The following is a 27,304-nucleotide window of genomic DNA, read 5'->3' as shown; positions in this document are numbered from 1 at the left end:
AGGGTCAGAGGCAGAAGCAGGCTCCCTGCCGAGCAGGGAGCCCGATGCGGGACTCGATTCAGGGACTCCAGGATCATGACCTGAGCCGAAGGCAGTCGCTTAACCAACTGAGCCACCCAGGCACCCTAGATCTTATATACTTTATATATATATATATATATATATGGATACATATTGGATTTGAATACACAGTTGCCCAAAGAATGATATAATCCAGACTTGTAATGTAATATAAACCAACTGCTCTCAAAGTGCTAAAAGATGTGCAATTATAAATTCAGACTGCAGAGTGAACTGTGGAGGTACAGTGGCATCTACCGGTCTCAATGTCAGGAAGAAAGCATGTTCGGTAACGCCATTAAAAATAATACAAGCTACAACACATTGAGCCATTATTGTATACTGTATTCTGAGTTCAGTGCCTTCCATGTAGGTAACTTGTATATCCTGCTCTAGTACCCAGTACTGGTGAAAAAGAATCTGAGCCTGGAGAGGTCCTGTTCAATTTAGGTCACGCTGGTTATGGTAGAACCGGGGTTGGGACTTACTCTGTTTACCTTCCTGCCATTCAGCCTGAGTAGGAAAATGGAGTGGTTGTTGAAGTTTGCTTCACTGGGCCTTAGTAATTCTCTGGAGACGTCTGGGTAAGGCCTGAAGGAGGCATTTTGTACCGAAATAAGACATACACGTTTGGTACAACTGAATTTTTCAGAGGTCTTTCCTGCTTCCGTCTTGGCCTGGAGCTGTGTTCCAGGAAATCAGTTTACCAAAAGTTTGGAATCCAGATAGATGGGGAATAGCTGTAGTACTTTACCTTAAAAGCCATACAGGCATGTGTAACTATGGATTGGCTTTCTGCCAAGGGTCACAACTGCCATAACCATTAAAGGACTTTCTTGACTCACCCGATTTATTCTAAGGTATATATGTTCTGCTTCTCCACCCATTTCTGTCCGTGGAAGTCAGACTGTATACCGTGCAACCAAGTGCCAGAGAAAGGGTCTCTGGCAGGATCAGCAGCTGACGGAGCCTGTCTTAGCTCCCTCCGTGTGCAACCCCAGGGCACCTCCAGAACTACCCCCACGTGATGTCAGGGAGCGCTGAAGCAGGAATCGACAGCACTCCCAGGGGGCTAGTACGCTTGAGAGTGTCAAGATGCTGCTTCAGCTGAAGGAGAAGTGGCATGTATTTACCTACTTCAAAGCAGAGCTATGATGTCGGTAGGTGTGGGGAAAATCATGTGAGGAAATGGGGGAGGTACACGATAGCGGAGCAGATTCTACAAGAGGTAAGTCAATGCATGTATTTGTTTGAAGATAGGAAAACGCCATTTAATTCTAAATGGGATGATCAGTGAAGTGGCCACAGACATTGTGCTTTAAAAATCATTTCTGTTGAAAGCCATTCATACCTTGAGCAGGGCTTCGAACTGAGTGTCTTCATGGACTGGTAACTGGGTTGGGATATCACACTCATTCTGCCCATGAACCACCAAGGTTTTGGTACCTACAGAAGGCAAATACAATCATAAGCTGAAGTTCACTCTAGGAAAGTTTATCTTTAAGGCACAAAATATTAAAATATTATCAATGGGCTGATATTTTTCTTGTTATGATTGTTACTTGTAGTGAGTGATTTTGGTAAACTGTGTGTTGCCCTAATATCCCTCTTTTATAGTTAAAATAGATGTTTTAAACTTATTTACTGACTAAATAACAAAAGCTACCATTTATGGAGTTCCCAATACTTTGACATGTATTTTATGTGCATAATATTTAAATCTCACAACAACCCTATGGTATGGGTATTATTATTTTCATTCTACCAATGACAAAACAATGGAAATGGACTCTTACAAGTAAGAACTTATAAGTAACTTAGTCAAAGACACATTTATTTAATAGAAAAGTCAGAATTCAAACCTTATGTGTTGCAACAAGTAATATATCCCTGTGTTTTAAATGAGATGATCACGCAGTAATGGTTGAGAAAATACAAAAAGAGATATTAGCAAAACCATGACAAGTACCTGGGATGCAGTTTAAATTTACATTTTCTGTATTCTACTTGGCTAGGGAGTTAGTACTTATTCTACTTCATTCATTCATTATAAGTGTTTGTGAACATCATGATATACCTTGGCTTTTTTTTTTATTTAAAGATTTTATTTATTTATTTGAGAGAGAATGAGAGAGAGCGAGCACATGAGAGGGGGGGAGGGTCAGAGGGAGAAGCAGACTCCCTGACAAGCAGGGAGCCCGATGCGGGACTCGATCCCAGGACTCCAGGATCATGACCTGAGCCGAAGGCAGTCGCTTAACCGACTGAGCCACCCAGGCGCCCAATATACCTTGGCTTTTAATGAGCTGTTTTTAAGCCTATGAATGACAACATGAGTTTCTTTGCTATAATAAAAACTGATCACCTTGTCGGATAACCTGTCGAACATATAAATACACAACTTCCATTTATGGAACACTTGCTATGAGTCAGGTATGACAGCAAGTATTTTATCTACGTAAACGCATTGATTACTCATGACTGTGCAGTATGAATCACATCCTTGTTTTACCCATGAGTAAAGAAAGCTTGAAAAATGACGTACTTTTTTTTAGCTAATACTAACTGTATTAATAAATGGGAGTAACATGACTTTAATGCAGGCCTCTACATTGCATACCCTGTGTTCTCATCTTTATATAATTGTGCCTTTCTCTTTATTTTAATACATGGATCATCTGGTATTTTCTTAGTCACTGCACCAGGATAAAGACTCGGAAGAATTTCTATCTTAAAGAAAAGCAAGCTATCAGGAGTGAAAGGGAACCGTAGCTCAAGTTTACATCACACTTCATGTTCTTTTGTTGTTCTCCTTTCTTCCTGCTTGTCCCTTTTCCAATTTTTCATAAAGCCATCTCTCATAGAGTTTGCAAAGATCTGGGGTCCATGCCATGCAAACAGTATCATTCCCCTTGCAGTGCCAAACATTCATTCAGAAAGGCTCCCCGTTCAGCTGGCCCTGTGTGATAGACTTAAATACATCTTCAACCTTGGCCGCTCTTCAAGGACTGATTCATGTGGATTGGTTCTGATGTCTCCCCTTTCATCTGGCAATCTCTGACTTTTAAAGGGTCTATTGTATTTCTTCAGATTGTATTAAACAAAAATTCTTTGAAGCCCCCAACACCAGGGTCAGGACTCTGAAATTTTTCTCATGAATGAAAGAGGCGGTTGGACTTTAAAAGGGTTATTTATACTCTTAAACAAAGAGAAAAGTTATGTCATCCAGCAGCAGTAGTGGGTTACCTGGCATGGAAGCGGTCACCAGCAGCTTTACCTCACACTGCTCCTTCTTCATGGTCTGCTTGAGATCCTTGAAGAACAGTCCCTCTACATAACCCACCACCTCCCACAGGAAAGTCAGGGTGGCCGAAATGGCGTCCATCCCCCACTCACAGGGGGTCCGCACGAAGTACATGATTAATCCCACCTAAAAGAACAGGGAGAGGTCACAAAACCACAATAATCCTGAGCAAACATTCTCATTTCCTTGGCTTTTGTTTCCTTAATCAAATATTCTTTTGTGCCTTCATATTCTCCGTTTAACGTTTCCTCTAATACTTTTCAATGGCCGTGAGCAAGAGGGTGGAACCAGAAAACCAACCAGAACAGGTTGCCATACATTTTTGTGTTTCACGGAAATGGTGATTTAAGACAAAAGCAGAAGATTGTTTTTCCAGGCTTCAAGTCGCTTGGTAGTTCAGGTGCTGAGGCCACCCCAAATTAATCTCTACAAGATGTTTGCTGAAACAGTATTTGCAGATTGGATTATGTCTAGCGGTCTGAACCAATGAACACTGTGCTTGGCTAAATTGGTGACCTTAACAGATTTTTCTTTGTGTCCCCTAAAATCTTGAAAAGCTCTGGGTCCTTTTGCACATATTTAGGTTGACATTTAAAATGTCTCATCAGGGTGCCTGGGTGGCTCAGTCAGTTAAGCATCTGCCTTCAGCTCAGGTCATGATCCCAGAGTCCTGGGATGGAGCCCCACATCAGGCTCCCTGCTCAGTGGGGAGCCTGCTTCTCCCTCTCCTACTCCCCTTGCTCTCTGTCAAATAAATAAATAAAGTTTAAAAAAAAAATAAAATAAAAGGTCTCATCATAAGGTAATTTTTTTTTTGTTAATAGGAGAATATATTAAACATTCTCTACACTGAAATAAAAGGCAGATTGACTGTAATTGGAATGTGTATTTCAACAAATTTTGATGAAAGAGGTTTTAACTACCTTTTTCAACAGTGCACAGCAAAATCATAAAGAAGTAACATCAAAGTTTTCTCCGCCCATGGCTTTATTGATTGTTTCTTGAAAAATTTCTTAATCTTAGCAAACTTTCTAGTTGTGTTGAATCAGCCTACAGGGTCACTAACTTAATCTGCTTTGGTGGTTCTGAAGGCTAACCACCCTAATGAGTGCTAAACCTTACCTCTAGGAGAAATCTATCAAAGACAGGAAAAGGTGGTAAGTCCTATGGGTTTGTGTGTGTGTGTGTGTGTGTGTGTGTGTTAGCGGGGGGGTGGTGGTGCAAGAAGGTGATTTTACTAAAGCACAGGGACAGAACCCATGTTCAGAAAGTCCTATGGGTTTAAAGTGTCTTGATCCATCAGAAATGAGGCTTCCTTAAAACTCATGCAGTATATCAGATTCTTTCTCTGTCTTATACATCTGTCAATTCATCTGGTGATATCTGGGCTGGTCAGGGTGGGCCTTTCTTGTGGACAGTAGAGGATGATGTTTGAGATGGCAGGCATGCTCACGAAGTGTTAGTGCATATTTGCAAGTTGAGGATTTGGAGATTTATTCCTTAAAACTATCTGAGCACCAAATCCCTTTAAAAGTTTTCACATACCCCCAGATGGGCTCAAACCCCAGGGTGAAGACCACAGGGTCAAAGTTAAACAGTCCCTAACAAAATTAGAAGAGATGGGTCAGTGGTCCCAACATGCCACTATACATATCCTTAACAGTCATTAGAAAAAAGAGATATATAATATGGGTAATGGTTTAGAAAGGACTCTACCCTTCACTGTTTTGCCATTCTGACTAGAAGACCCCCTTTCTAGTCCCTTCAAGGCATCCATGTACTTGGGATTTGGGGAAAGATAAGGATTTAGAGAGAAATGCAAAAATAGGAATTTATATTCATGCAAAACAGGGTTATACAGCAAAGCCAAAGTGTTGCCAGCTCTTTTCTCTATTAGCTTGTCAATTACCTAGCTGGGAAGACCTATGTCTGCCGTTAAGGCTTATTTGGAGTTGACAGGGAAGAGTACGGCAGACAGGAAATGAAATGTCCATCGTCTTATCCCAGGGCTGAAGGACAATGGAGAGCAACTGTCCAGATAAGTATCTCTCCTACCCAGGGACCTGAGGGAATGGGCAGACACACTGAAGGGGCATTTGCCTCCAGTCTCTGACAGAAGTTCACCTTGGGGCCTTTCGATACCAACCGGAATGCCACACAAACATGGTAGGGCACATACTTAACCTGAGGAAGGCCCTACATTTGGCTTTGATAACCTACCTTTGGCTTTTGTGTGGTGTACGCAGGACCCAGAAGTAGCAGAATGCTTGGCTGGAGAGCTTTCTGGATAGAATTGCCATAGACTGGTGTCACTGAGTATAATGCTCTAGCCAGAGGTCTTCCTAAGCTGGAGCCATATGGGACATGCAACCAGAACCTAGAGGGGTGTTTAGCACCAGCAGGAGATGAGGTGAGGTTGTCTCCCAGCAAGCACCACTGGGAGCCCGAAGACCCCAAGTCATAGCAGCCATGGGCTTTGGTTTCCACCAGCCAGGCATCTAGTGACCGGCCAGATAAAGAACATTGTCTCACCAAGGGAGGAGCCGGAGCAAACGTTGGACAAGAGACAGAATGCTGAATAAATGTGGGGGTGCTGACAATACTGACTCCAATCTTGGCCCTCCACCTTGTTCATGTCCAGTCAGTGACTTCCCTTGGCGCTACGTGTCCCAGGCCCCTTGGAGGGGAATGTAGGTCCTGACCAGAATGCTGGAAGGCTTGTTCTGAGCTTCCTTCTGGCACACAGATGGTGCCACTTTAGATAACTACCCTTACACCTCACCACCATGCTTGCTCTATAAAAGCTGTGGATTAAGGTCTGGACTTAGAAAATAGCTGCCTAGCCCTTGGATCGGTGTCTGCCCCATCTTCCCTGTCAGTAAGTTACTCTGAATACAGTTCCGTATGAATGGTATGGAGTGGCTTGCTTCATTGTTCCTTCTCAAAGTGACTTCTCCATCTGGAGGATATTTTGCTGTCCCTCCTCCACCTTCCAACAACAAAGATCTTTTTTTCTCTCCAACCCCACATAGTGTTTGGAGATGAAAGAAGTTGGAAGGGAGGAGAATTCCTAGAGACTAAATATTTTTAGCCAAGAGAGACTGAACACTATCCAAAGTTACTATTTATATTTTTTTATCAGTCTGAACTTAAAACTGGATTGGACACTTATTTATATTCTTTTCCTTGTCAACCAGCTGGTGGGCACTCAGGAGAAAAACCAAATCAGTCATAGACAAGAGAAAGGGATTACACAATTTTTGGGCACATAGGAGCTGTAGTGTTAAATTTTTCATTCTGCTACAGAGGCATGTGGATACCTCTTCTCTTTCTCTACCTGCTAGGAGACTGACAACAGTAAGGGAGAAAGAAGAAGTTCTCCCAACACAGACATTCATGCAACCATCTATCTGGATTAAGGTGCAGTTTCAAAGAAAAGGCATTGAGCTGAGAGCCCCCAAACTGCGTATCCATTTAGGGTGTAAGGCGGAGATCCTAAAGAAACTGGTCAATTCTGGAGGGTTCAGGAAGGAGCTGTCTGGATGGTTTAAAGCAAAGATAGTTGCTATGGAAAAATACACTCACAAATACTTACTATCTAGGGCAATATTTGCCTCTCTGTGTGTGTATGTGTGTGTATGTGTGTGTGTGTATTTTAAAAGAGAGATAGGAAAAGGGAAAAATGACTAAAATGACATATAAGTTTTCTCAACAGAAAACCAAAATTAAGAGCTAACATAAGCAAGTTGTATAATGCCATAGGAAGACAGAGATGACACTGACATTGAGTGCCCACCACATGCCAAGTAGTGTGTCAGGAGGGGCTTCCCCATACAAACAATGGTGAATATAGCTGACCATGATCTACCTTCAGTCACATCATTAATGGGAATTTATTGAAAAAAATTCCCTAGGACCTTTTCCTCATGTTGCTGCTTCCTAATTGGAAATGAACATTTATAACTTACTGGAGGCGAAAACTCACCAAGTAGTTGAACAGGATGTGAGACGTCTGAGCAGGAAAGTCTCCAATATTTAAGAGAAGTTTGCGCAGCATGTACATTAACTCATCCTGAAAGAAGAAGAGAATTTCTACATCTCATTCAGTGGCCACGCTGTAGGAAATAAAATTAACTTCTTAAAAAGTGGGGGAGGCTCTTACTTTTCCCTCTTGTTAATTTCCATTATGTTTGGCATTTTAATATAGTATATGTGATACTTATTAAACAGTATTTAAACCAACTATTATACCTTCTCTTAGGAGCTAAACTATGGAATCACTGAGCAGTAGTTAGACAAGTTTTTTTTTTTTTTAATAAGAATTTAGACTGTGTCTATTGGTCATAGGCAAGTCATAGGAAAGCGGTACATTTAGTCAACTTTATTTGCTATGACTTCCACGTGTGATGAAAATGTAAGGCAGACCTATCTTGAGAAGCCAGTTAACAAATGTAGTTTAATGAACTTCACAGGTCTGCTTCCTAGGTTTTGAGTCAAAGAGATAAAGCTAGGTCGAGAGAGGATAAATAGAGATGTCTGTAATTAACCTTAGCTTTCAGAAACGAAACTTAATTCTTCCAACAAATAGGACCATAACCCAGAAATGAACAAATACTTTTTAATCATCAGTGTATTTTGCCATTGCTCAGAAAACTACTTTTATTTCGCATACTCTTCTTACAGGTGGCCTGCTAAATTAGATTTGAGTAATGGACAGTTTCAACATATTCTAATAATCCTACCTGCATCACAGACTACTAAGCAATCAGAATTCAGGAAATGTACCCATTACTAAGAACACTATACTGAATTTAATCTTTGTCTAAAAGACTGAAAATCTTTCAGTATCTTAGGGTCATCACTATTCTTGTACCAAACACATATGGAGACATCAGTCAATGGACCAATTTGAAAGAAAACAGCAAAGTTTAGTACTGCTCATCATTAACATTACCTAAAGCACTTATTTGCTCTGTGTCAGACATTGATGTTCAATGCATAGTTCTGTGAAGCCCACTGTTTGCTTTTGACAGTGTTCACACACATAGCTACACGGCTATACTCTAAAGAAAGAGGAATTTACTTGTCTATTGCTGATGGTCAGTTTTTCCAGAAAATGTCGAAGAACTGTTGATGGATCTTCAATCAGACAATTCCATAAGACTTGCTGGGCCACAGCACTCACTTTAGAAGAGAGAGGACATTGATCATTTGTCTTAAATAGAGATAAAGTGTTAGATACACTATTCAAACAATTTACTAAGCTTTAATTAGTCTCTCTTTTTTGCCTTAACAAGGTTCTATGAACTCTTTCTGTTGAAAGGTAGATATTTGTTCTCTTTGCTTCTTATTTCTGAACATTTTCACCTATAAAAAAAAGTAACTAAAAAGTATAGGATAGTCTTGAGATTTTAGAATTGCTTTTGTAAAGAACACATTTGTGATTTACAACAGTATATCATTCAGCCTTAAAAGAAGGAAATCCTGCCATTTGTGATAATGAAGATGGATTTTGAGGACATTATGTTAAAGGAAATCAATCAGACAGAAAAAGACAAATATTGTATGATCTCACACGTGGAATCTAAAATAAACCAAACTCATAGACACAGAGGCCAGACTGGTGGTTGCCAGAGGTGGGGGTGGGGTAAATGAGTGAAGGTGGTCCAAAGGTAAAAACTTCCAATTATAAGATAAATAAATATATCCTGGGGCTATAACGTACAGCCTGGTGACTACCCTTAACAATACTGCCTTGCATATTTGAAGGTCGCTAAGAGAGGAGATTTTAAAAGTTCTTATTATAAGAAAACAATTGTTACTACAGGTGATAATGGGTGTTAACTAAACTTGTTGTGGTAACATTTCATAATATAAACATATATCAAATTATTATACGGTATGCCTAAAATTAATACAATGTTATATATCAACTGTATCTCAATTTAAAAAGAAAGAATACATTTGTGAATCTTTGTTTTGGAAATTACCCTAATATTAGGAGTGATGAGTATTTATCAAATTAAAATCATATTCCAATGTTGGTTGTATGGAGAAATTTCTAAAGTAATCATTTGGTTTTAGGAAATATGTTTTGGTTTAGAATGCATATGAATTAGAGATGATCTTTTATTGTTCACGAGAATGCTTTAAATAGTATCTCCCTCAGTGAGATAAAGTAGTTAAGCCAGTCCCAATTAGGCTCCCACTTCTAATGAGAATGTCTCAGGAATAAATAATTATTCCTAATGTGAAGAAAGTGCTTCTTCTTTGGGGAGAATGATTGGGCCAAGACTGCCTAGAAGTGCCCAAGCTAGGAAAGCAGGTGGGTAGAAGTGAGCGGTGGATAAGCATTGGAGGATTTTCAGTCTAAAGGGTTTAATTAGTTTAGTTTTCTAAACTAGAAATATAGGATTTAGCATGAATTTGTCATTCAGCCTATATTTTAAACAAAGGATACCAATATTTTGCTTCCGAAAACCAACCATCCAATTAAAAATATGAACTATATAAATAAATAATATTAACAAGAGGTATATAAATATAAGCTTTAGCTTTCATGTGTCTTTATAAATAATTAAAACAGGTGTGGGTTTTTCTTAGGTTGAAATTGATTGCAAAACTATCTTTGTATATTATTTTTATTCTAATTGCTGAAGTAGGGCAATTTAACACTTAAAGCATGAAAAATACAGAAAAGTAAGACTAGTTAGTCCACCAATCACAGAAACAACTCGAAACATTTTGCAGTATGTCCCTTTCATATATGTAAAATATATATTTACATGTATTTTTAAATAATATGCAGAAAATATTCTTTGGTACTCCGTTTTTTACTTAGCAATATATTAAAAACTTTTAACGTTAATATTCTTCTAGAATGTTATTTCTAACATACACAGAATGCTGTCATATGGAGGTGCCATGATTAACTAATTGCTTGTTGGACATTTAAACTCTTCTCTAATATTTATTTATTTTTTTTAAGATTCCATTTATTTATTTGACAGAGAGAGACACAGAGAGAGAGGGAACACAAGCAGGGGGAGTGGGAGAGGGAGAAGCAGGCTTCCCGCAGAGCAGGGAGCCCGATGTGGGGCTCGATCCCAGGACCCTGGGATCATGACCTGAGCCGAAGGCGGACGCTTAACAACTGAGCCACCTAGGCGCCCCCTAATATTTGTTATTTTAAATAACGTATAATGTGCAGCATCCTATATAGAACCTTATATAGTTCTCATTATTGCCCTAGGAAATGGCTAGAAGTCAAAATCTGTATCAGAGGGCTTTCACACTTTTTAAGGTATTTGACACATACTGTGAAACTTTGTTCCAGAGTACTTGTATTGAATTCCATACTTCCATCAGCAAAGTGTGAGAATGCTTTTTTCCCTGAATCTTTATCAACTACGGATATTTTCATTTAGAATAATCTTTGCATGGTAGCTGCACTTGTAGTGAGCAGAGCATAACATACGGAGAAGTTGAATCACTGTGTTGTACACCCGAAACTAAGGTAACACTGTATGTCAACTATCTCAAATAAAAAAATAAAATAATAAAATGAAAACATCTTTGCACGTTTTTAGATGAAATGTAAAATTTCATTGTTTTCTTAAACAACAATGTTGTTTACAGGTCTTATTGACTATTGGTCTGTGTATTTATATTCTTTGCCCATTTTTCTATTGGGGTTTAAAAACATCATTATTGAGCTCTAAGGCTTTATAAAATAACAACATTAAAAATACTAACCTGTTGTCTATCACAAACATCACTCATCTTTACCCCTAGTTTATCATTTTATTTTGCAACTACTCTTTTTATTTTTTTAGAATTTGAAATTAATTTTTTAAATTTAATTTTATTATGTTATGTTAGTCACCATACAATACGTCATTAGTTTTTGATGTAGCGTTCCATGATTCATTGTTTGTGTATAACACCCAGTGCTCCATGCAGTACGTGCCCTCCTTAACACCCATCACCAGGCTAACCCATCCCCCTACCCCCCTCCCCTCTAGAACCCTCAGTTTGTTTCTCAGAGTCCACAGTCTCTCATGGTTCGTCTCCCCCTCCAATTTCCCCCCCCTTCATTTTTTCCTTCCTTCTCCTAATGTCCTCCTTGTTATTCCTTATGTTCCACAAATAAGTGAAACCATATGATACTCTCTTTAGGTAGTACATCTGGAAAGATAATCAAGTGGGACAGATGGCATTGGTGGTGTCAAGGTATTAGCTAAGATTTCTAAGGTGGCCAGAATTCCTATTTGATTTTCATGTGGCCAAATAAATGTTTTTGGTTCTCTGGTCATCAACAATACTCCTGGATCCAAGTATTTATTTTAAATGCAATTTCTTGGTCATAAAGGTAGTGGGACAAGGGGATGAAGACAGTAATAATGTTACTAGAGTGTACTGTAAATCTATAATTGTAATATGTACATAAAACAACTCAACATGTGACCAACAGTTAATGTCTTCAAGAGCACCCCATTATCCTCCATCAGATAACAGCTTCAGTATTTTATTAGAGTTATTGATGGTTTTACTAGTCAAACTGATACCTGCTACTCCATCTTCCCGCACCTCACCATCTTCCATTAGATGAACGATGGGGAGCACTGCTGCACAGATGCATGCTGGGAACACTGCTTGTGGAGGCTGAGGCACATGGTGGTTTGGTGTGTGTTCGGTGGTGTGTTCCTCATCTGAAGAGAAATACATAATCGGGGTGTTTTTCTCAGTATTGTCATTCTAATGCAACACCGTTTCTCAGTTCAAAGCTTTCCTATTTAACGTTCTTTTGGTTATAGATATCTAGGTGTCTCAGCACCATTTGTTGAAAAGACTATTCTTTCCTTATTGGATTTTCATGGTACCCTTTTCAAACACGAAATCAACATGAATATAATGGTTTACTTCTGGTTGTTCAATTCTATTCCATTGATTTACTGTCAGTACCACACAATATTGATTACTGCTGCTTTGCAGTAAGTTTTGAAATTGGGAAATGTGAGTCTTCCAGCTTTGTTCTTCATTTTCAAGATTATTTTGACTATTCAAGTATGTCGAGCAATCATACTTTTTGGTAGGAATGTAAAATGACACAGTTACTTTTGAAAATAGCTTGGCAGTTTACCCCACCAAACTTGTACGTAACTGTTCATAGTAGTATAATTTAGAATAGCCAAAAGTGGAAACAACCCAAATGTTCACTAACTGGTGAATTAATAAACAATGCAGTATATCCATATAAGGGAACACTATCTGGTAATGAAGAACTGATACATGAAACCACATGGATGAACCTTGAAAATATGCTGAGTGGAAGCATCCAGTCACAAAAGGCCACATACTGTATGACTCCATTTATGTGAAATGTACACAGTAAGCAAATCCATAGAAATAGAAGATAGATTATTTCTTGCCCCGGGTTGGAGAAAGTGTGGGTGAGGAACAACTGGTAATGCATATAAGGTCTCTCTTTGGGACGATGAAAATATTCTAAAATATTTATGGTTAGAGGTGCTAACCATTGCATAATGGTTGCATAATATTGCATAATAACGAATGCATTGTATACTTCAAAAGGGTGAGTTTTATGGTACATGAATCATACCTCAATAAAATTATATCTGTTATAAAAAATATAAATGAGGCTTTGGCCCAATCCCTGTAAGTTGTGATTAATTAGCATTGGTCATTTTTGAAGTTTCCAAGGGTTATACAGCCAAGGGTTGAGGACCACTGGTTTCTGTACAACTTTTTAATGACTTTATAAATCAGGTGATGAAATTTGTATAATCATGAGCAGTGAGTCCTAGACAGTTATTCATGATTAGAGAAAACATATTTTTTAAATTCTTGGAACTGAAGGGTATCATGTCCCCTGACCCCCGCACTCCAGAATCAGATTTCATTATAGGAGTAGCATGAACTCTGGTCTTCTTTTGATCGTTAAATTATTCCAGAACAGCATCCTCAAGCATCCTACTGGGTCCTGGCCACTCATTGGAATCTCCATCCCAAGTAGATTTTAAAAACTGATGTGTGGGTCCCATTCTTAGGAATCTTGATTTGGTCTTGGGTGTGACCTGGGTATTTTTTTAAATTCCTCACTTGATTGTAATGTGTAGCCAGGGTTGAAAACCTACAGCAATATGATTATTTGCAATGTAATTAAAATGGAGCCGATTTATAAAGGACAATTGCTGGGTAAAAAAAAAAAAAAAAACTTTTTTTAGGGTACTACTCAGTCTAATATTTATTTTTTGAACTTCAAGTCCTGAAACAAGTTATTTAATGAAGACAGTGAAGTGTAATAAGAATACTAACTGGCAAATGTTTCAAAACACACATGAGTCATGAGGAATAAATAACACATTTCTAAGAGGACACACCTTCAGCACTAACAGCTGAACGCACAGACCAGACTGACCCTCGGCGGAAGGAGTAATTCCTGTGGGAAGTGCTGGAGGTACAGGACGGACTCACAGACAGTCGACGGGATGCCAGATTGGTGACTTCTTCTACTGGCAAAGAAAATGGGGAATGTGACCTTTGGTTTTGTAACAAAGTTGTCATCATCACAACTATAGCTGTACTTACATCACCAGTATATACTGTGCTCAAAGCGTAAGGCTTAAGTAATTTAGAGTGTACTTAATGAATGGAAAAAATCCTTTAGAAACACAGCCAGAAAATTCTCACAGATTCCACAAAAGCAGGGCAGAGATTCCCCGAATTAGAATGGTTCGTAAATTATTCCTGATGCCAACCAACAAATTGGATGCATTTGTGAAGGTTGATAGTTAATGGACTAACCCCATTTTTAATGATGAAAGATTGACTGCATTTACTTTAATACACACTCTGGATTTAGCTGTTCTCTGAATCATAATCACTGCTTGGTCCATTATCATATTGGTTCATTCAATGTGACTAACTCCCTCCTCTAGAAACAGGCCAACTCCAAAAATGAAGAACACAACAACTTTCCTCTTTCTTTTGCTAGTGTCAGGAGGTGAGAGAGAGACAGAGGGTACATATAACCTCATGTCACATAAAACCGTACTGTTTATTCCAAAGCTAGTCCTTTCCATTTCCTGTAACTTAGCCCCCCAGGAAGTCCCATGTGTAGGGGGCACCTTCTTCTTCTGGCTCTGAGCTGGGCGTGCAGGTGGGCTCATAGCAAGCCTCCTGGGTGATGGGGATGGCGGTGATGAGGCTGGCTTCTCTACCAAGACGTTTCTTCTCTTCCTCCTGTTGCAAGTTCTTTAAGATGTGCTCTGCTCTCTGATGGGAGCGGGACACAGCCCGGGCTGAAAAGGATTTCTATGGAGACACGAAGACCAATTTATTTTGTAGAAACTGCTCTACAAGGTCACAGCCACAAAGAGTATTGCCATAGAATTACACAAATGTGGCACTTTGTCCTCAGAAAATGGAAGGGCACCCATGATTTAGTTTCATGGCCATTTGTTCGTTTTTCTGCCAGGTTTCCAGGTTGTGTGTAACTAAGCTATTCATTTTCATTCAATCAGAATAATTCTTCAAGAATATCTGTAAGTTTTGGGATTTCAACTTTAGAATTTGGGGTGATATCAATGATCCAGTCTTTAAACATTCAAATCAGATAAAGAATTTTAATACTCTATTCCTTTCCACAACTTTTTGAAATGGTTTTAAATAAAGGACATTTATTTCATAGGTTAATAAAAGAGAGAACCACAGAGAGGAGGAGGAATGGGATCTCTCACATAAACCAATTAGTTGTATGATTTATTTCATTTTTGTATCTCAAGTGTCTACCACACCGTACTTAATTATTGTAGATAAATAGAGTGGCACGCTGCAAATACTTAACAATATTTGTAGAAACAAAGTGAATAGAAATTATGAGAGTTGATAGGGTTACTGAGGTTGAATACAGGATCTTTACATAAGACTAAAGGTTTCCTATGCTGAATGGCAGAGTAGCAATTAAGGGCATTAGATGAGCCACATGGCAATTTATTTGCATGCCAGGGGTTAAGCTGATTTATTATATTAAGGTAAGGCAAGAATTGTGGAATGAGAGAAAGAAAACTGGATATAGCATCAGGGGTCTTGGTTTCAAATTCCTTGCGAACTTGGGATAGAGAATGTACTTGGCTCAAATGAATCCATTGTCTGTACAGGAGACAAATCAAAGATCCTTATGCCAGTGATTCAGAAGCTGAATTTATGGTATAAACATTTTCACAAGTCAAGAGCTCAAACAGTTCTCCAAAGAAATGCCTAGCAAAAGTGTGATGTGTAAAAATGTTCAACCTAACTTCATATATCCAAGTGACTTTTTAAAGAATCACAATGGCTTTGTTTTTCACCACTCAAAGTGGCATTAAAAAAAATAATACTAGCTAATTTGAATAAATATGGCACACTTTCCTGTTCTATTGTATATGGGTAAAATGGTAAAATCTTCCTGGGGCTATTTTGGGTGGTGTATCAAAAAATCTTTAATATTTATATACCAATTGCCCTAAATTCAATGGGAATTTGTGCAAGAAGATAGTCATGGATTTGGGCCAAAGAACACATCTATGTTCTTTTCCTTTTATTGATTTTCCATATTTTCTACATTATTCTTCTAATTCAGAAAATTCAACAAGTGAAAAAGTCCTATTTTGCACTCATTTTTTGCAAAAGGCACACATTCTTGGTTCTTCTTTATGAATGGACAGTGTTTCCAAACTTAACTGCTTATGAATTATATTACATGCAGCATTGATATATTAGAGTACACAAGATCTGAGGTCTCGGAGTGATATCTGTGATGATGATACTAATGATCAACAAAATGAAGAATAGACCAAAGTCCCAACAAGGAAATAAGTGCTGCCAACTCAGTTCTTTTTCTTATTCACCCAGGGTCAACCTCATTACCTTTTGGGTAGCTTAGGTATTACAGGTTAGACGAATATCTTTGTTTTATAATAACTAGAGACAAAAGTGCTACCCTTGGCCAAGAAATCAATGGCTAATGCTTTTAATAGTTGTAAAAGGTGGCTGCTACTGTGACCATAGAACAAAACTGTGTTGGCTTGGAGGTCTGCAAATGCTCACTACTGGATATTAGTTCCTTCTATTCTATTCACAAGAACAAAGACCTCTCATGGCTTATTTTCTGTGTTATGACATTCTTCTGACAAGAATGAACAAATTGTCTCATGCACTCATTGTCCTTCTCTCTTACATGGATACCACAGAGCCTGAAGAGATGAGAAAGAAAGTGCCTGTTACTCACAGACTGGTCTTCATTAATGGGGTCCTGGACACTCCCGCTGCACTGAGGGACCCAAGGGGGGTCAAACATTGGGACAGATGGCATTCCAAGCACTGGTGAGGGCAGGGTGAAGTTTATACTGGGAGGCGGGATCTGTTAGTTGATATCAGAAGAATGAGGTAAGATGGAAAATAAGCTAGAATGAGTCTGAAGTACAATTATGAAATCATCTTATAGAGTACATGATGTTACAAAGCACAGGATGAACGTCTCTGGGTCTCAGTTTACTCATTAAAAAAATGAAGGGTTTCAACTATATGATCTCTATTTGTGTTAATTATCCCATCCTCCAAAAAAATACCTGTATAAATATAACAAAGTACCTGAAAGATTATACCCCAACCTTTTGTGGGCATACCTCTGGGATGGCTTATAGAAATTTGATTTTCTTGCTCTACCACTCTTTTTTACTTCAAGATTTTTTAAAACAAGAATTCATTCGTATATGAGTTAGTTTTACTCATATAATCACAGAGGCGAAAGAAAAAGAAGCATCTCTTAGGCTATACACTGTAGATTTGAGGCTCAAGGATTTAAAGAAGCCTTGGGTTGGGTTTGCAAATCTAATTCCTATGGCAGAAATATCCCTCACCTTAAAAATCTGCTGTGCTCCTTCCTCCATCCGGGGCCAGACCTGGTAGCGAAACCTCCAGAGTGTGTGGAACTTGAGAACGGCGTTCAGCCTCTGTACTGTCTCTGGGTGGTGGAACTCGGACATCAACATGTCAGACACAGCCTCAGGGACTTTCACCGCACACAGCAGGAACATGGCAGCTAGAGACAGCCAACAAATCATCAGCTACACATCTTTTAATTTTGCTTGGTCCTGGGGGATGGGGAGAAGCAGGGAGTTGTTCCTGTCTCCTGAAAATGACTCCTGAGCTAAGGGAGCCAGGCCACCAGCACTGGTGAAAGCAAATCTTCTTTCAGTCACTGAAAACCAAACATGATCCTTTGTGCCATCCACAATCTTCCAGTATCTGGTGAAGGCAACGGCAACATGATATTTCAGTAGAATACCTCATTCCAAGCAAAGCTTCCTTTGGCTCAGAGTGAAAAGTGAATGTGAGAGGAAGCAAATGAAAAAAGGAAATGATATACTGAAATATCCTTTTTAGGAAATCATAAGAATCATGTCATAGTCATCCTGGGACAGTGCACAAAAATGTCCATTAAAAAGTGTCCCAGTTATATTAAAAATAAAATCCACATTGTAGACTGTATTAGAAACCTCCACCCTTCTGAGAGATAGAAGAGATCGAGAAGCCAAAAGAGATTTCATGAATCATAACACCATTGCTGTTTTTTAATTTTGGGAAAAGTCAAATATCAGTAAGAGAAAGGTCAAGTGCCACAATAAGTTACAAAGTTAATGAATAACGGGGCAGAAAAATACACTCTGTAGCATAGATGGATGAGCTAGTGTCAGTCATAAAAACATAATTTAAAATTCTCTTGTACTTTTTCCTGGATCATCAAAACATACTCAGACAATTGTGTTAGGACAGCTGGGGTTGAGTGTCAGCTCTGAAACCTCTCTGCTCTGTGCTCCCGGGAGAGCGTCTCCACCTCTCTCAGCCTCTGTTTCTTTAGGGGCAGAATGTCGATGATGATGATGATACCTGTCTCCAAATTTGTTGTTAGAATAAGATAAAATAATGTATGAGAAAGAGCTCTGTGACGTGAAGAGTATTACACGTTTCTAAAGCATGTCTTATTTTCTAGAGGCAATGTGGCGTATGGGAGGGACATCTATGTGTGCAGTCAGAAGACCTGGATTTGGTGTCCCGGCCCCGCTGCTTCTGATCTCTGTGCATTCGCATAAGTCCCTTCAACCCTCTGAGTTGCAGTTTGCTCACGTATAAAATGGTTGTTACGGGGATCAAGTAAGAGCACCTGTGTGCTATGGTTCTATAAGAAATGTTAGCTCTTGTGACCATTAGTGTTTGATAAGCCTTTTCTTTATCCGACTAGTTCCTTAAATTTCCACTCTTTCTCCCTTCTTTTCTTTTCTTTAAAGCGTGCTCTGTTCTGTCTCAATTTTTAAACACCACGGTCTCTCTTTACATCATTGCAGGTTGGAGTTTTATCCACCTCATTCCTAGCACCAAAGCAGTTTTCTTATAATGCTCACTAATCAGTAGATCCAGTGGTACTTTTTATAGCATTTGTTTCCTTTTCATTTTTGACACTTTCATGACCATCTCCTTGAAGAGCTATCCTTTGCTTGCATGGTTTGAGGTTGAGCTCTTCTACTTTTTTTTTTTTTAAGATTTTATTTTATTTATTTGAGAGAGAGAGAATGAGAGACAGAGAGCACGAGAGGGAAGAGGGTCAGAAGGAGAAGCAGACCCCCCGCTGAGCAGGGAGCCCGATGCGGGACTCGATCCAGGGACCCCAGGATCATGACCTGAGCCGAAGGCAGTCACTTAACCAACTGAGCCACCCAGGCGCCCCGAGCTCTTCTACTTTTCTGGTCATTTCCCAGGGTATGCTGCTGGCTGCCTGTCCTCTGAAGGTATGGAAGACCAATGGCTTAGTACCCATCTTTCTGCTCTTTATTCCATAGAGTCTTCCCCCAGAAATCCCATCCGTGCTCACTGCTTCAGCTGCCACAAAGATCAGATTTTTTCCCAAGCTTATCTCTACCTTTGCCCTTTTTTCATTAGCTTTAATGTCATGTCACCAACTTTACATCTCCTAACCATGTAAAACCGAACTGCTTTACTCATTGCTGCCATATTCAATGCATACTGTATATACAACACTACTCTTTTTTCTAGAACCCATGAGTGGTTTTCCACAGTTCAGTGGAAAGTCCATACTCCTATGAGTGTCATTCAAGGGCTGTTACAATCTGAGTCCCACTCACTTGTTTAATACCATGGACTGAGGACCCCTCTACAAAAGCCACCCCAGTCTCAATTCTTCCTCAGGCTTTCCAAATAAGCCCCGTGCATTTCCACACCCCACGTGGCTTTGCATACACCATCCTCTTCCTTCTAGCTTTCCTTAAAGCCCAGTCTACCTGTTCATATCTTCCATGGAAGTTTCCATATGTCTCATATTTGAGGAGTGTGCTTTTCCCTGTACTCTCTCTCAGAAACATGTGGTAGAGAAGAAAAATCCAAGCTTTAATGCAAACAGAAATATTTTACAAAGACATTTGTTGCAATGTAGTATAAAAAGCCATTAATAAACCAAAATTTCCATTAGTAGTCCAGGTTAAATAAATTGTTATGACCATTCAATGAAATATTTGGTAGGCATTAAAAAGAATGAGGTGAATCTTCCAGCTAATGCGAAAAAATGGTCTCCTAGGGAATGCTTCTAACCACTTCTCGTTTGGGGCTGCCTCATTTGAATTGGTTTTTGCTCAAATAAACTCTTCAAATTTTTAGTATACCTCAGTGTATCTTTTAACAGTTCTGGTATCATGAGAGGGAACCGAAGGAGACCCCGATGGCCCCCAGGAGCAAGGAACAACCAGGTATAGGTACCTATGGAGCCCCTGACATTGCAGACTTTATTTTAACTTCTTCTTTTTTTTTCTGAGAGAGAGACAGAGGAGGAGCCGGGGAGAAGCAGAGGGAGAGGGAGAGAGAGTCTTAAGCTGGGTGTGGAGCCCAACCTTGGAGATGGATCTCACCACCCTGAGATCATGATCTGAGCTGAAACCAAGAACCAGACACTTAACTGACGAAGCGACCCAGGCGTGCCAGCGTTTCTATTTCCATACTGGGTCTGAAAACTGGCCAGAATTAGCCTGGGTCAAACTGGCTTCTGAGGACTGATTCAGATTTAGAAATTGGGCTGGGTCTGGGGTCAGACTAGGTCTGAACTAAACCAGACTGGTCCAATATGAGGCCTCAGGTGAATAAAATTTTATTTTAAGGCTGAACAAGTAGGTTCACCTTATTAAAGGTAATGACAGTAGCCCCAGGGGATAACTTTTAACTATTTTAGAGAAGCTTATCCATTTATGAAGTGCCCTAGAGGGAAAGCGGTCTCAGCCAGGCACTCACTATACTTGGGGGTAGCTCTGGGTTTGGGGAGGGAAATATCTTTTGCATCATCTCTGCCTCCTCATGTGTCCATGGCCTTGTGCAATACTGCCAGAAATATTTACTGTTTGGCCGGATGAAACCTGACAAGTTATTCAAAAGGATTTATTTTTAAGTAGCTCTATGGTCAGAAGTTGGCCAAATTGGAAACTGATATTCAGAGCCTGATAGGAACTTTTGTTTTTAATGCCTCCTCTCCTAAGGCAAAATGAAGCTATGTGCTCCGAGGGAAAGGAAAACATTCTGAAGCCATTGAGGAAGGATTTACTAAAACATTCCAAAGAAATAGCTGTAAATCTAGAACCTGGGAATCTTTTGATTTCCATCTTAGTTGAAGATCTTCTCTGGGATATAAAGAAGTGATTTGAAGATAATGTAGTTGGATGGCTGGGTAAGCATGTTGACATTTAAATTATATCCCAGTCCTTTGAGGAATTACCAACTGTACCTGTCTAACAAATCGAGTCTTTACAAAAACAGAAATGCAGCCCTAGAAACAATTCAAAGCCCAACTATCCTTTTTTTACCAATCTCCAAACCCCTATTCATCTGAAAAGGCTTTCAGATATTGTGAAAAATATGGATTTAGGAAACAAAAGCCCTTCTTGAAGAAACTTACATCCTTTCTCTATGCCTTTGAGATGTAAGTGTTGTATCTGGTTTTTCCCTTGAAATGCAAATTCAGGGAGGTAATTCTTTTTTTTTTTTTAAAGATTTTATTTATTTATTTGAGAGAGAGAGAGAATGAGAGAGAGCACATGAGAGGGGGGAGGGTCAGAGGGAGAAGCAGACTCCCTGCTGAGCAGGGAGCCCGATGCGGGACTTGATCCAGGGACTCCAGGATCATGACCTGAGCCGAAGGCAGTCACTTAACCAACTGAGCCACCCAGGCACCCCTCAGGGAGGTAATTCTTATCAGGAAAGTATATAATGGGCCACTCCTCCTGACCCCAGTGCAGATCATTCTGCCCCTGGGTCCTGTCCCCGTGCTTTAATAAAACCACCTCTTTGCACCAAAGATGTCTCAAGAATTCTTCCTTGGCTGTTGGCTTCAAACCCTAACGTCTTTCCTACATCAATGTGATCTAGAATAATCTTTGATAAATAAAAACTAGTTTAAGTTTGTTGATTTAATTAAAACAATACTATCAAAGTTATCAGCATTATATAATACTCTTATTCTAATAGGTTTACTAAAAGCCAGATGAACTCACGTTATCTCTGTTGCAGAATTTATCAGCAAGAAAGAGAACTTAAAATGATGAACTGTTCTGTGTCTTAAGAAATTTTCATGGGTAAACATTATTGTTAAGAATTAGTAGATGTAAGATTTACTATGAGGAAGAATATACTTTTAGAAATTGTGAAATGTATTAATAAATTTGCGAATCCACAGAATGCTACTATCACAGTCCACAACTGCTTACTTCTTAGTTATCACTAGGAATAAAGGATTCTAAGGGTTAAGAACCCTAATCAATATATGTAACTAAAACTTAGAAATAATAAGGATGAAAAATAGGTAAGCAAAGTAAAATGACCCCTTGTTCCAGAATGAGGAAGATTAAAAAACGTAGAACAAAATCTGAATGGGTATGAAAAAAATTGTAGAAAATTTGTAGAAAAGGAATCTTGGAAAGTAAATATGACATGTGGTTAAGCTGACTGAAGTTGGAATGGATGTATTTAAGTTTTTAAATAATGAGTTTTAATATTAAAAACACACTGATAAAAAAGTTAGAATTTGGTTTTGTCTCGGCTGAAAAACCAAACTTTTCTTGGACTATCGGTCTGCTTTTCATAAAAGATTGTGAAAAGTGTTTTTTGTTTTTTTTTTACCTTTTGAGTAATCTACCTGGAAAGCAAAGGTTTTGTGTCATACCAAAATAATTTACTGTGCTTCATGTTGTCTCTATCAGGTCTTTGATCACTTAAGAAAACCCATTTTTTTTTTTTAAGAGAGAGAAAGAGAGAGAGGAAGGGGGCTGGGGAGAGGGATAGAGAGAATCTTAAATAAGCTCTCCACCCAGTGCAGAGCCCCACATGGGGCTCCATCTCATGACCCTGAGATCATGACCTGAGCTGAAATCAAGTCAGATACTTAACCCACTGAGCCACCCAGGTTCCCCTATATCTGCCTTTAAAATCTATTTTGGCTTTAATTAAGTAGATAATTAAGTATTATTTCATAGTGATCTGAGATCCTATTTACTCAAATGTTCAAGCCTTTTGACATTTTGGCAGCTTCCCAAAATCAAATTCTAAATGAAGTCTCTTTGATTTCAAAGTAACTTTGAGTTTTCCCAGAGGGTCCCTAGAAAACCTCAAAGAATTTGTCTCTCACCTTGTAAGAGAGATGTTAAACTAGGTTTATTTGGTATGTTAAATTATGTGGAAGCACTGTCAAGTAAGAATTGACAATAAACTTCTGAAGTTATAGGTGTATGGAAATATATTACTAATATAGGTATTTCAGAAATCGTTCCTATTTTCTAGGAAGTTGTCAATACTCTCATCCAATTATTATCCTAAATTATTGTGTACCAAGATATAACTATATTTCTTTATCAAATGAACTCTCATCAGATCTTTAATCATGGCTACTTTTTTAAAGGTCTTTTTGTTATTTACAGACAGTTACTGTTTTACTCTGATGCTTTTATGAAAGTGCTTCATCTTCAGAAAGATTCATGGTAATATCATAAAATTGAACTGGTTAAGAATTTCCAGCACTAGGGCGCCTGGATGGCTCAGTTGGTTAGGCGACTGCCTTCGGCTCAGGTCATGATCCTGGAGTCCTGGGATCGAGCCCCACATAGGGCTCCCTGCTCGGCGGGGGGTCTGCTTCTCCCTCCGACCCTCCCCCCTCTCATGCTCTCTCTCTCATTCTCTCTCTTTCAAATAAATAAATAAAATCTTAAAAAAAATAGATCAATTTTACTAGTAATCAAAGACAAACAAATCAAAAGGAGATAACCCTTAACTTCTCTATCATTATTAAGAAATTCTTAAAAATATAATACCCAATGTTTGGAGAGGCTAGGGTGAAATGGTTATTCTGACCCATACATGGTACATCTTTCTGGAAAGAAATTTAGCTATATGTAGCAAAAGCTTTAGAAATGAGCACATGCGGGGCGCCTGGGTGGCTCAGTCGGTTAAGCGACTGTCTTCGGCTCAGGTCATGATCCTGGAGTCCCGGGATCGAGTCCCGCATCGGGCTCCCTGCTCGGCAGGGGGTCTGCTTCTCCCTCTGACCCTCCCCCTTCTCATGTGCTCTCTCTCTCTCTCAAATAAATAAATAAAAAAAATCTTAAAAAAAAAAAAAGAATTTCCAGCACTAATGGAAAAAACAATTCAAGTAGAACAAGAATTAATGATATGAGACTGAGTGGACTAATGAGGGTGATTCTAATTTTTTTAACCCTTTTTCTTTGAAACATTGCTGGTTCCTTAATGTTTTCTTTTTCCAGATTTAAAGGAATGTTTTTTCTCTTTTCTCTTAAGCTATCTATGACTTACAGTAATTTTATAAAGTATATTGCTATAAGTAAAATGGAAACATTTACTTTTTCTCCTTACTGATTCCTCCAGAATTCAGAAATTCATTCAGTATTCTTTTTTTTTTTTAATTTTTTTTTAAAGATTTTATTTATTTATTTGAGAGAGAGAGAATGAGAGAGAGCACATGAGAGGGAGGAGGGTCAGAGGGAGAAGCAGACTCCCCGCCGAGCAGGGAGCCCGATGCGGGACTCGATCCCGGGACTCCAGGATCATGACCCGAGCCGAAGGCAGTCGCTTAACCAACTGAGCCACCCAGGTGCCCCATTCAGTATTCTTATTTTCATGACAACATAATTATTTGCATAAGTTCAATAAGAACCTGTTTTCAATTAACAGGGTGCAACTGGAAACATTGGTTTTATTACCAAGGTTTGACTGGAATGTTGTATTTGAGAAGATGCATAAAATCAGATATGACCAGACAGTTTTAAGGGACTAAGGTTGACTTTATGGTGCCAATAAAAACTCATTGGGAAAATTGGCCTGGTATATTGCTTACAGGATTCCCTGCAGCCTTACCAGGTGGGTAAGGAAGGCCATCTCCTGGCAGGCCCAGGAAACTCAAGATATCCTGAGGACCTCAAGAAGAGAGGAATTTAGCCAAATCTACAGGTATTCCAGGTGAAGCCCAATGGTGAATTCTTCACTTGGCTTCTTCACCTGGAGAGGTTTTTAAAAGGCCAATCTAAGATTCCTTATAAAAAGTTCCAGCAAAACAGATTTGAAAAAAGCCTATAGGAGCAATCACTCTTCCTACTGTACTTAGATAAATAATCAGGCCAGGTTTAATGAGACTAGACTTATTTCTGCAAATAAATCAGCCTTCCTGTGATTATCTTTGATAGAAATGAGGGTGAGTATAGAGAAAAAATTGTGTTTCAATAAAAAATTGTAACACTTGTGGATATCAGATTCTAGTCCGGTTCATCGTTTTTGATGTTTCATTATTTATCTGTATACCAAACTGGATCTTGAATTCTTCTAGTTTCCTCAAATATCTGGCTACAACTCCCCAAACTAATGTTTCCCACCTTCTGATTTGGAATCACTAAGAACAAAGACTGCCCTTGAAACGTCCTTGGAAGGACGTTTCATACCAGCTCCTCCTTACTACCCAGATGGCAGCCAAACTTCAGGGACTTGAATGAAATCCCTCATTAAAGAGATCCTCTAAACTCTTGAAACTGCACACCAGCTGGAGATCTAAAATTAAAATGGACTAGGGAGGTTCCTCCTCAGATGCAGATGGCATCTTGGGGACAGCTCTCCCAAGATCCCAGAGCAAGATCGTCATCTCTGATATTAAACCTTCATTCCTGTTGCCTTTTTGCTGCTTGCTTTTTCTCTGTTAATGAACAGGAGAGACAGTGCTCCTGAACTCTGGCCGCTATGGCTGGATCTACTGCTAAAGCTGTAGCTGTACAACAAAATCTCTATATTTTCTTGCTAACTTGGTTTTAGAGAATAGAATTGCTTTACTTCTCAGCTGAACACAGAATCTGCTGCGCCATAATAAAATACTCCTTGCTGCACCTGGGTCAAAACCTCTGGTATTGTAGCGAATACAAGAAATTAACAAATAAGCCACTTGGCTAGAACAGGTATATTCCTGACCTATTTATACCAAGTGGCTTGGTTCATGGGGACCCTGGCTGAGAAGCATCCTTCAGTCTCTTGGCATTAAATTCCTAATAGTCCTCATTGTAGTCTCCCTGGTGTGTTAACATTCTCTCAATGATCTTAATTGCATGTTCACAACCATCAACCATATATTACATGGTCTCACTGTGCTTGGAGAAGCAGAAAGAAGATGGACAATGAGATGAACAGCAAAAACAATTGTTTTAAGGATCTGACATCATAACCTATGAGTTTCATAATGAGACAAGAGCAACGTAACCCCTATCTGACTGAGTGGCACTAATACCAAATTTTTGGTTGATCTCTCATGTATGAGAGGATGACCGAGAGGGGGTAATTGTTAAATTAATTAAATAAGGAGACCATTAACATGATGTGGCTCTAATCCTGTGGTGACCTATGTAAGGAAATGAAATCTAAGCTTCTAAACGCCTCAAGGTTACAAATCATAATGCTAAGGACAACCAGTCACAAACAGCCAAACTAGGCTTTTAGCTACAGCCAATCAGTAGCTACCTAACTTTGCTTCTGTCCTTTTTCTGTAAAAGCCTCTCCCTGGGCTCCTGTTGGTGGAGTGCTTCTAAAACACTCCTAGTTTGGTGCTGCCTGATTTGGATAGATTTTTCTTCACATAAACTCTTAAAAAAATCTTCTAGGTATAAAGGAAAACTGCAAAGTTCAAAAGACTTTATGGATGTCTTATTTGTGTGAAAAAAGAAACAACATATACGCTGGTACTTTGGTATATATATATGTGCATAGTGTACCCTAGAAGGATTCCTGAAAAACTTAAAAATTGTCACCGAGAGTGACTGAGAGAAAGTACTTTTAGCTTCATACACTTCTGTATTATTTGAATTTTTACCACATACATTTTGCAATTAAAACAACTCTATATGACTAAAAGAGTATGTAAAGAAGTGGAAAAAGGTGAAGAACGCACATTTTGCACGTACCTTTTACTAGCTATGTGGCTTTGGATAGGTCATCTAAATTTCAACAAATTTGTTTTAATACTGTAATTTGGATATAAAACATCACTTGTGAATGATTTAATAAAGTTCATGATGGCGGTTCACGGTAAATCTGGGAAATCACAACACACAAAAAGAATTTCTCTTTTGTGAAATATAGTGACAATATCGGTTCCGGGGAAAATCATTTTTTATAATTTGGCAATGCCTTCAGAGAGACATGCTCTCTTGTGCAGACTATGGGGTAAAAAGTAAAGGGTGTGCTTAGCACTTCAGCCTCCCTCCCTATAGTGTCCAGCTCTGTCTAAGGTTCTAGCAATTGTTGTCCATCTGACCTCGGTGTGAAAGGGAATGGATGCATTTCTTT

At 39.0% G+C, this 27,304-nt stretch overlaps 1 protein-coding gene across 3 annotated transcripts in view; it reads right to left on the bottom strand.

The window, feature by feature from the left end:
* Positions 1-27,304, bottom strand: part of UNC80 (unc-80 homolog, NALCN channel complex subunit) — a 225,526-nt gene that overhangs the window by 56,868 nt on the left and 141,354 nt on the right. For all 3 annotated transcript variants that reach the window (XM_021703047.1, XM_044913394.1, XM_021703048.1), the window contains 9 exons: positions 17,287-17,468; positions 16,656-16,787; positions 14,515-14,701; positions 13,768-13,899; positions 11,932-12,075; positions 8,448-8,548; positions 7,350-7,436; positions 3,307-3,490; positions 1,412-1,506 (listed from right to left, as the gene is read on the bottom strand). In XM_021703047.1, the coding sequence (XP_021558722.1) occupies positions 1,412-1,506; positions 3,307-3,490; positions 7,350-7,436; positions 8,448-8,548; positions 11,932-12,075; positions 13,768-13,899; positions 14,515-14,701; positions 16,656-16,787; positions 17,287-17,468 (1,244 nt within the window). The remainder of the gene's footprint in view (positions 1-1,411; positions 1,507-3,306; positions 3,491-7,349; positions 7,437-8,447; positions 8,549-11,931; positions 12,076-13,767; positions 13,900-14,514; positions 14,702-16,655; positions 16,788-17,286; positions 17,469-27,304) is intronic.

Source organism: Neomonachus schauinslandi, chromosome 3, assembly GCF_002201575.2.
Source record: "Neomonachus schauinslandi chromosome 3, ASM220157v2, whole genome shotgun sequence".
NCBI lineage: Eukaryota > Metazoa > Chordata > Mammalia > Carnivora > Phocidae > Neomonachus > Neomonachus schauinslandi.
This window is presented reverse-complemented; position numbering and strand designations above follow the sequence as displayed.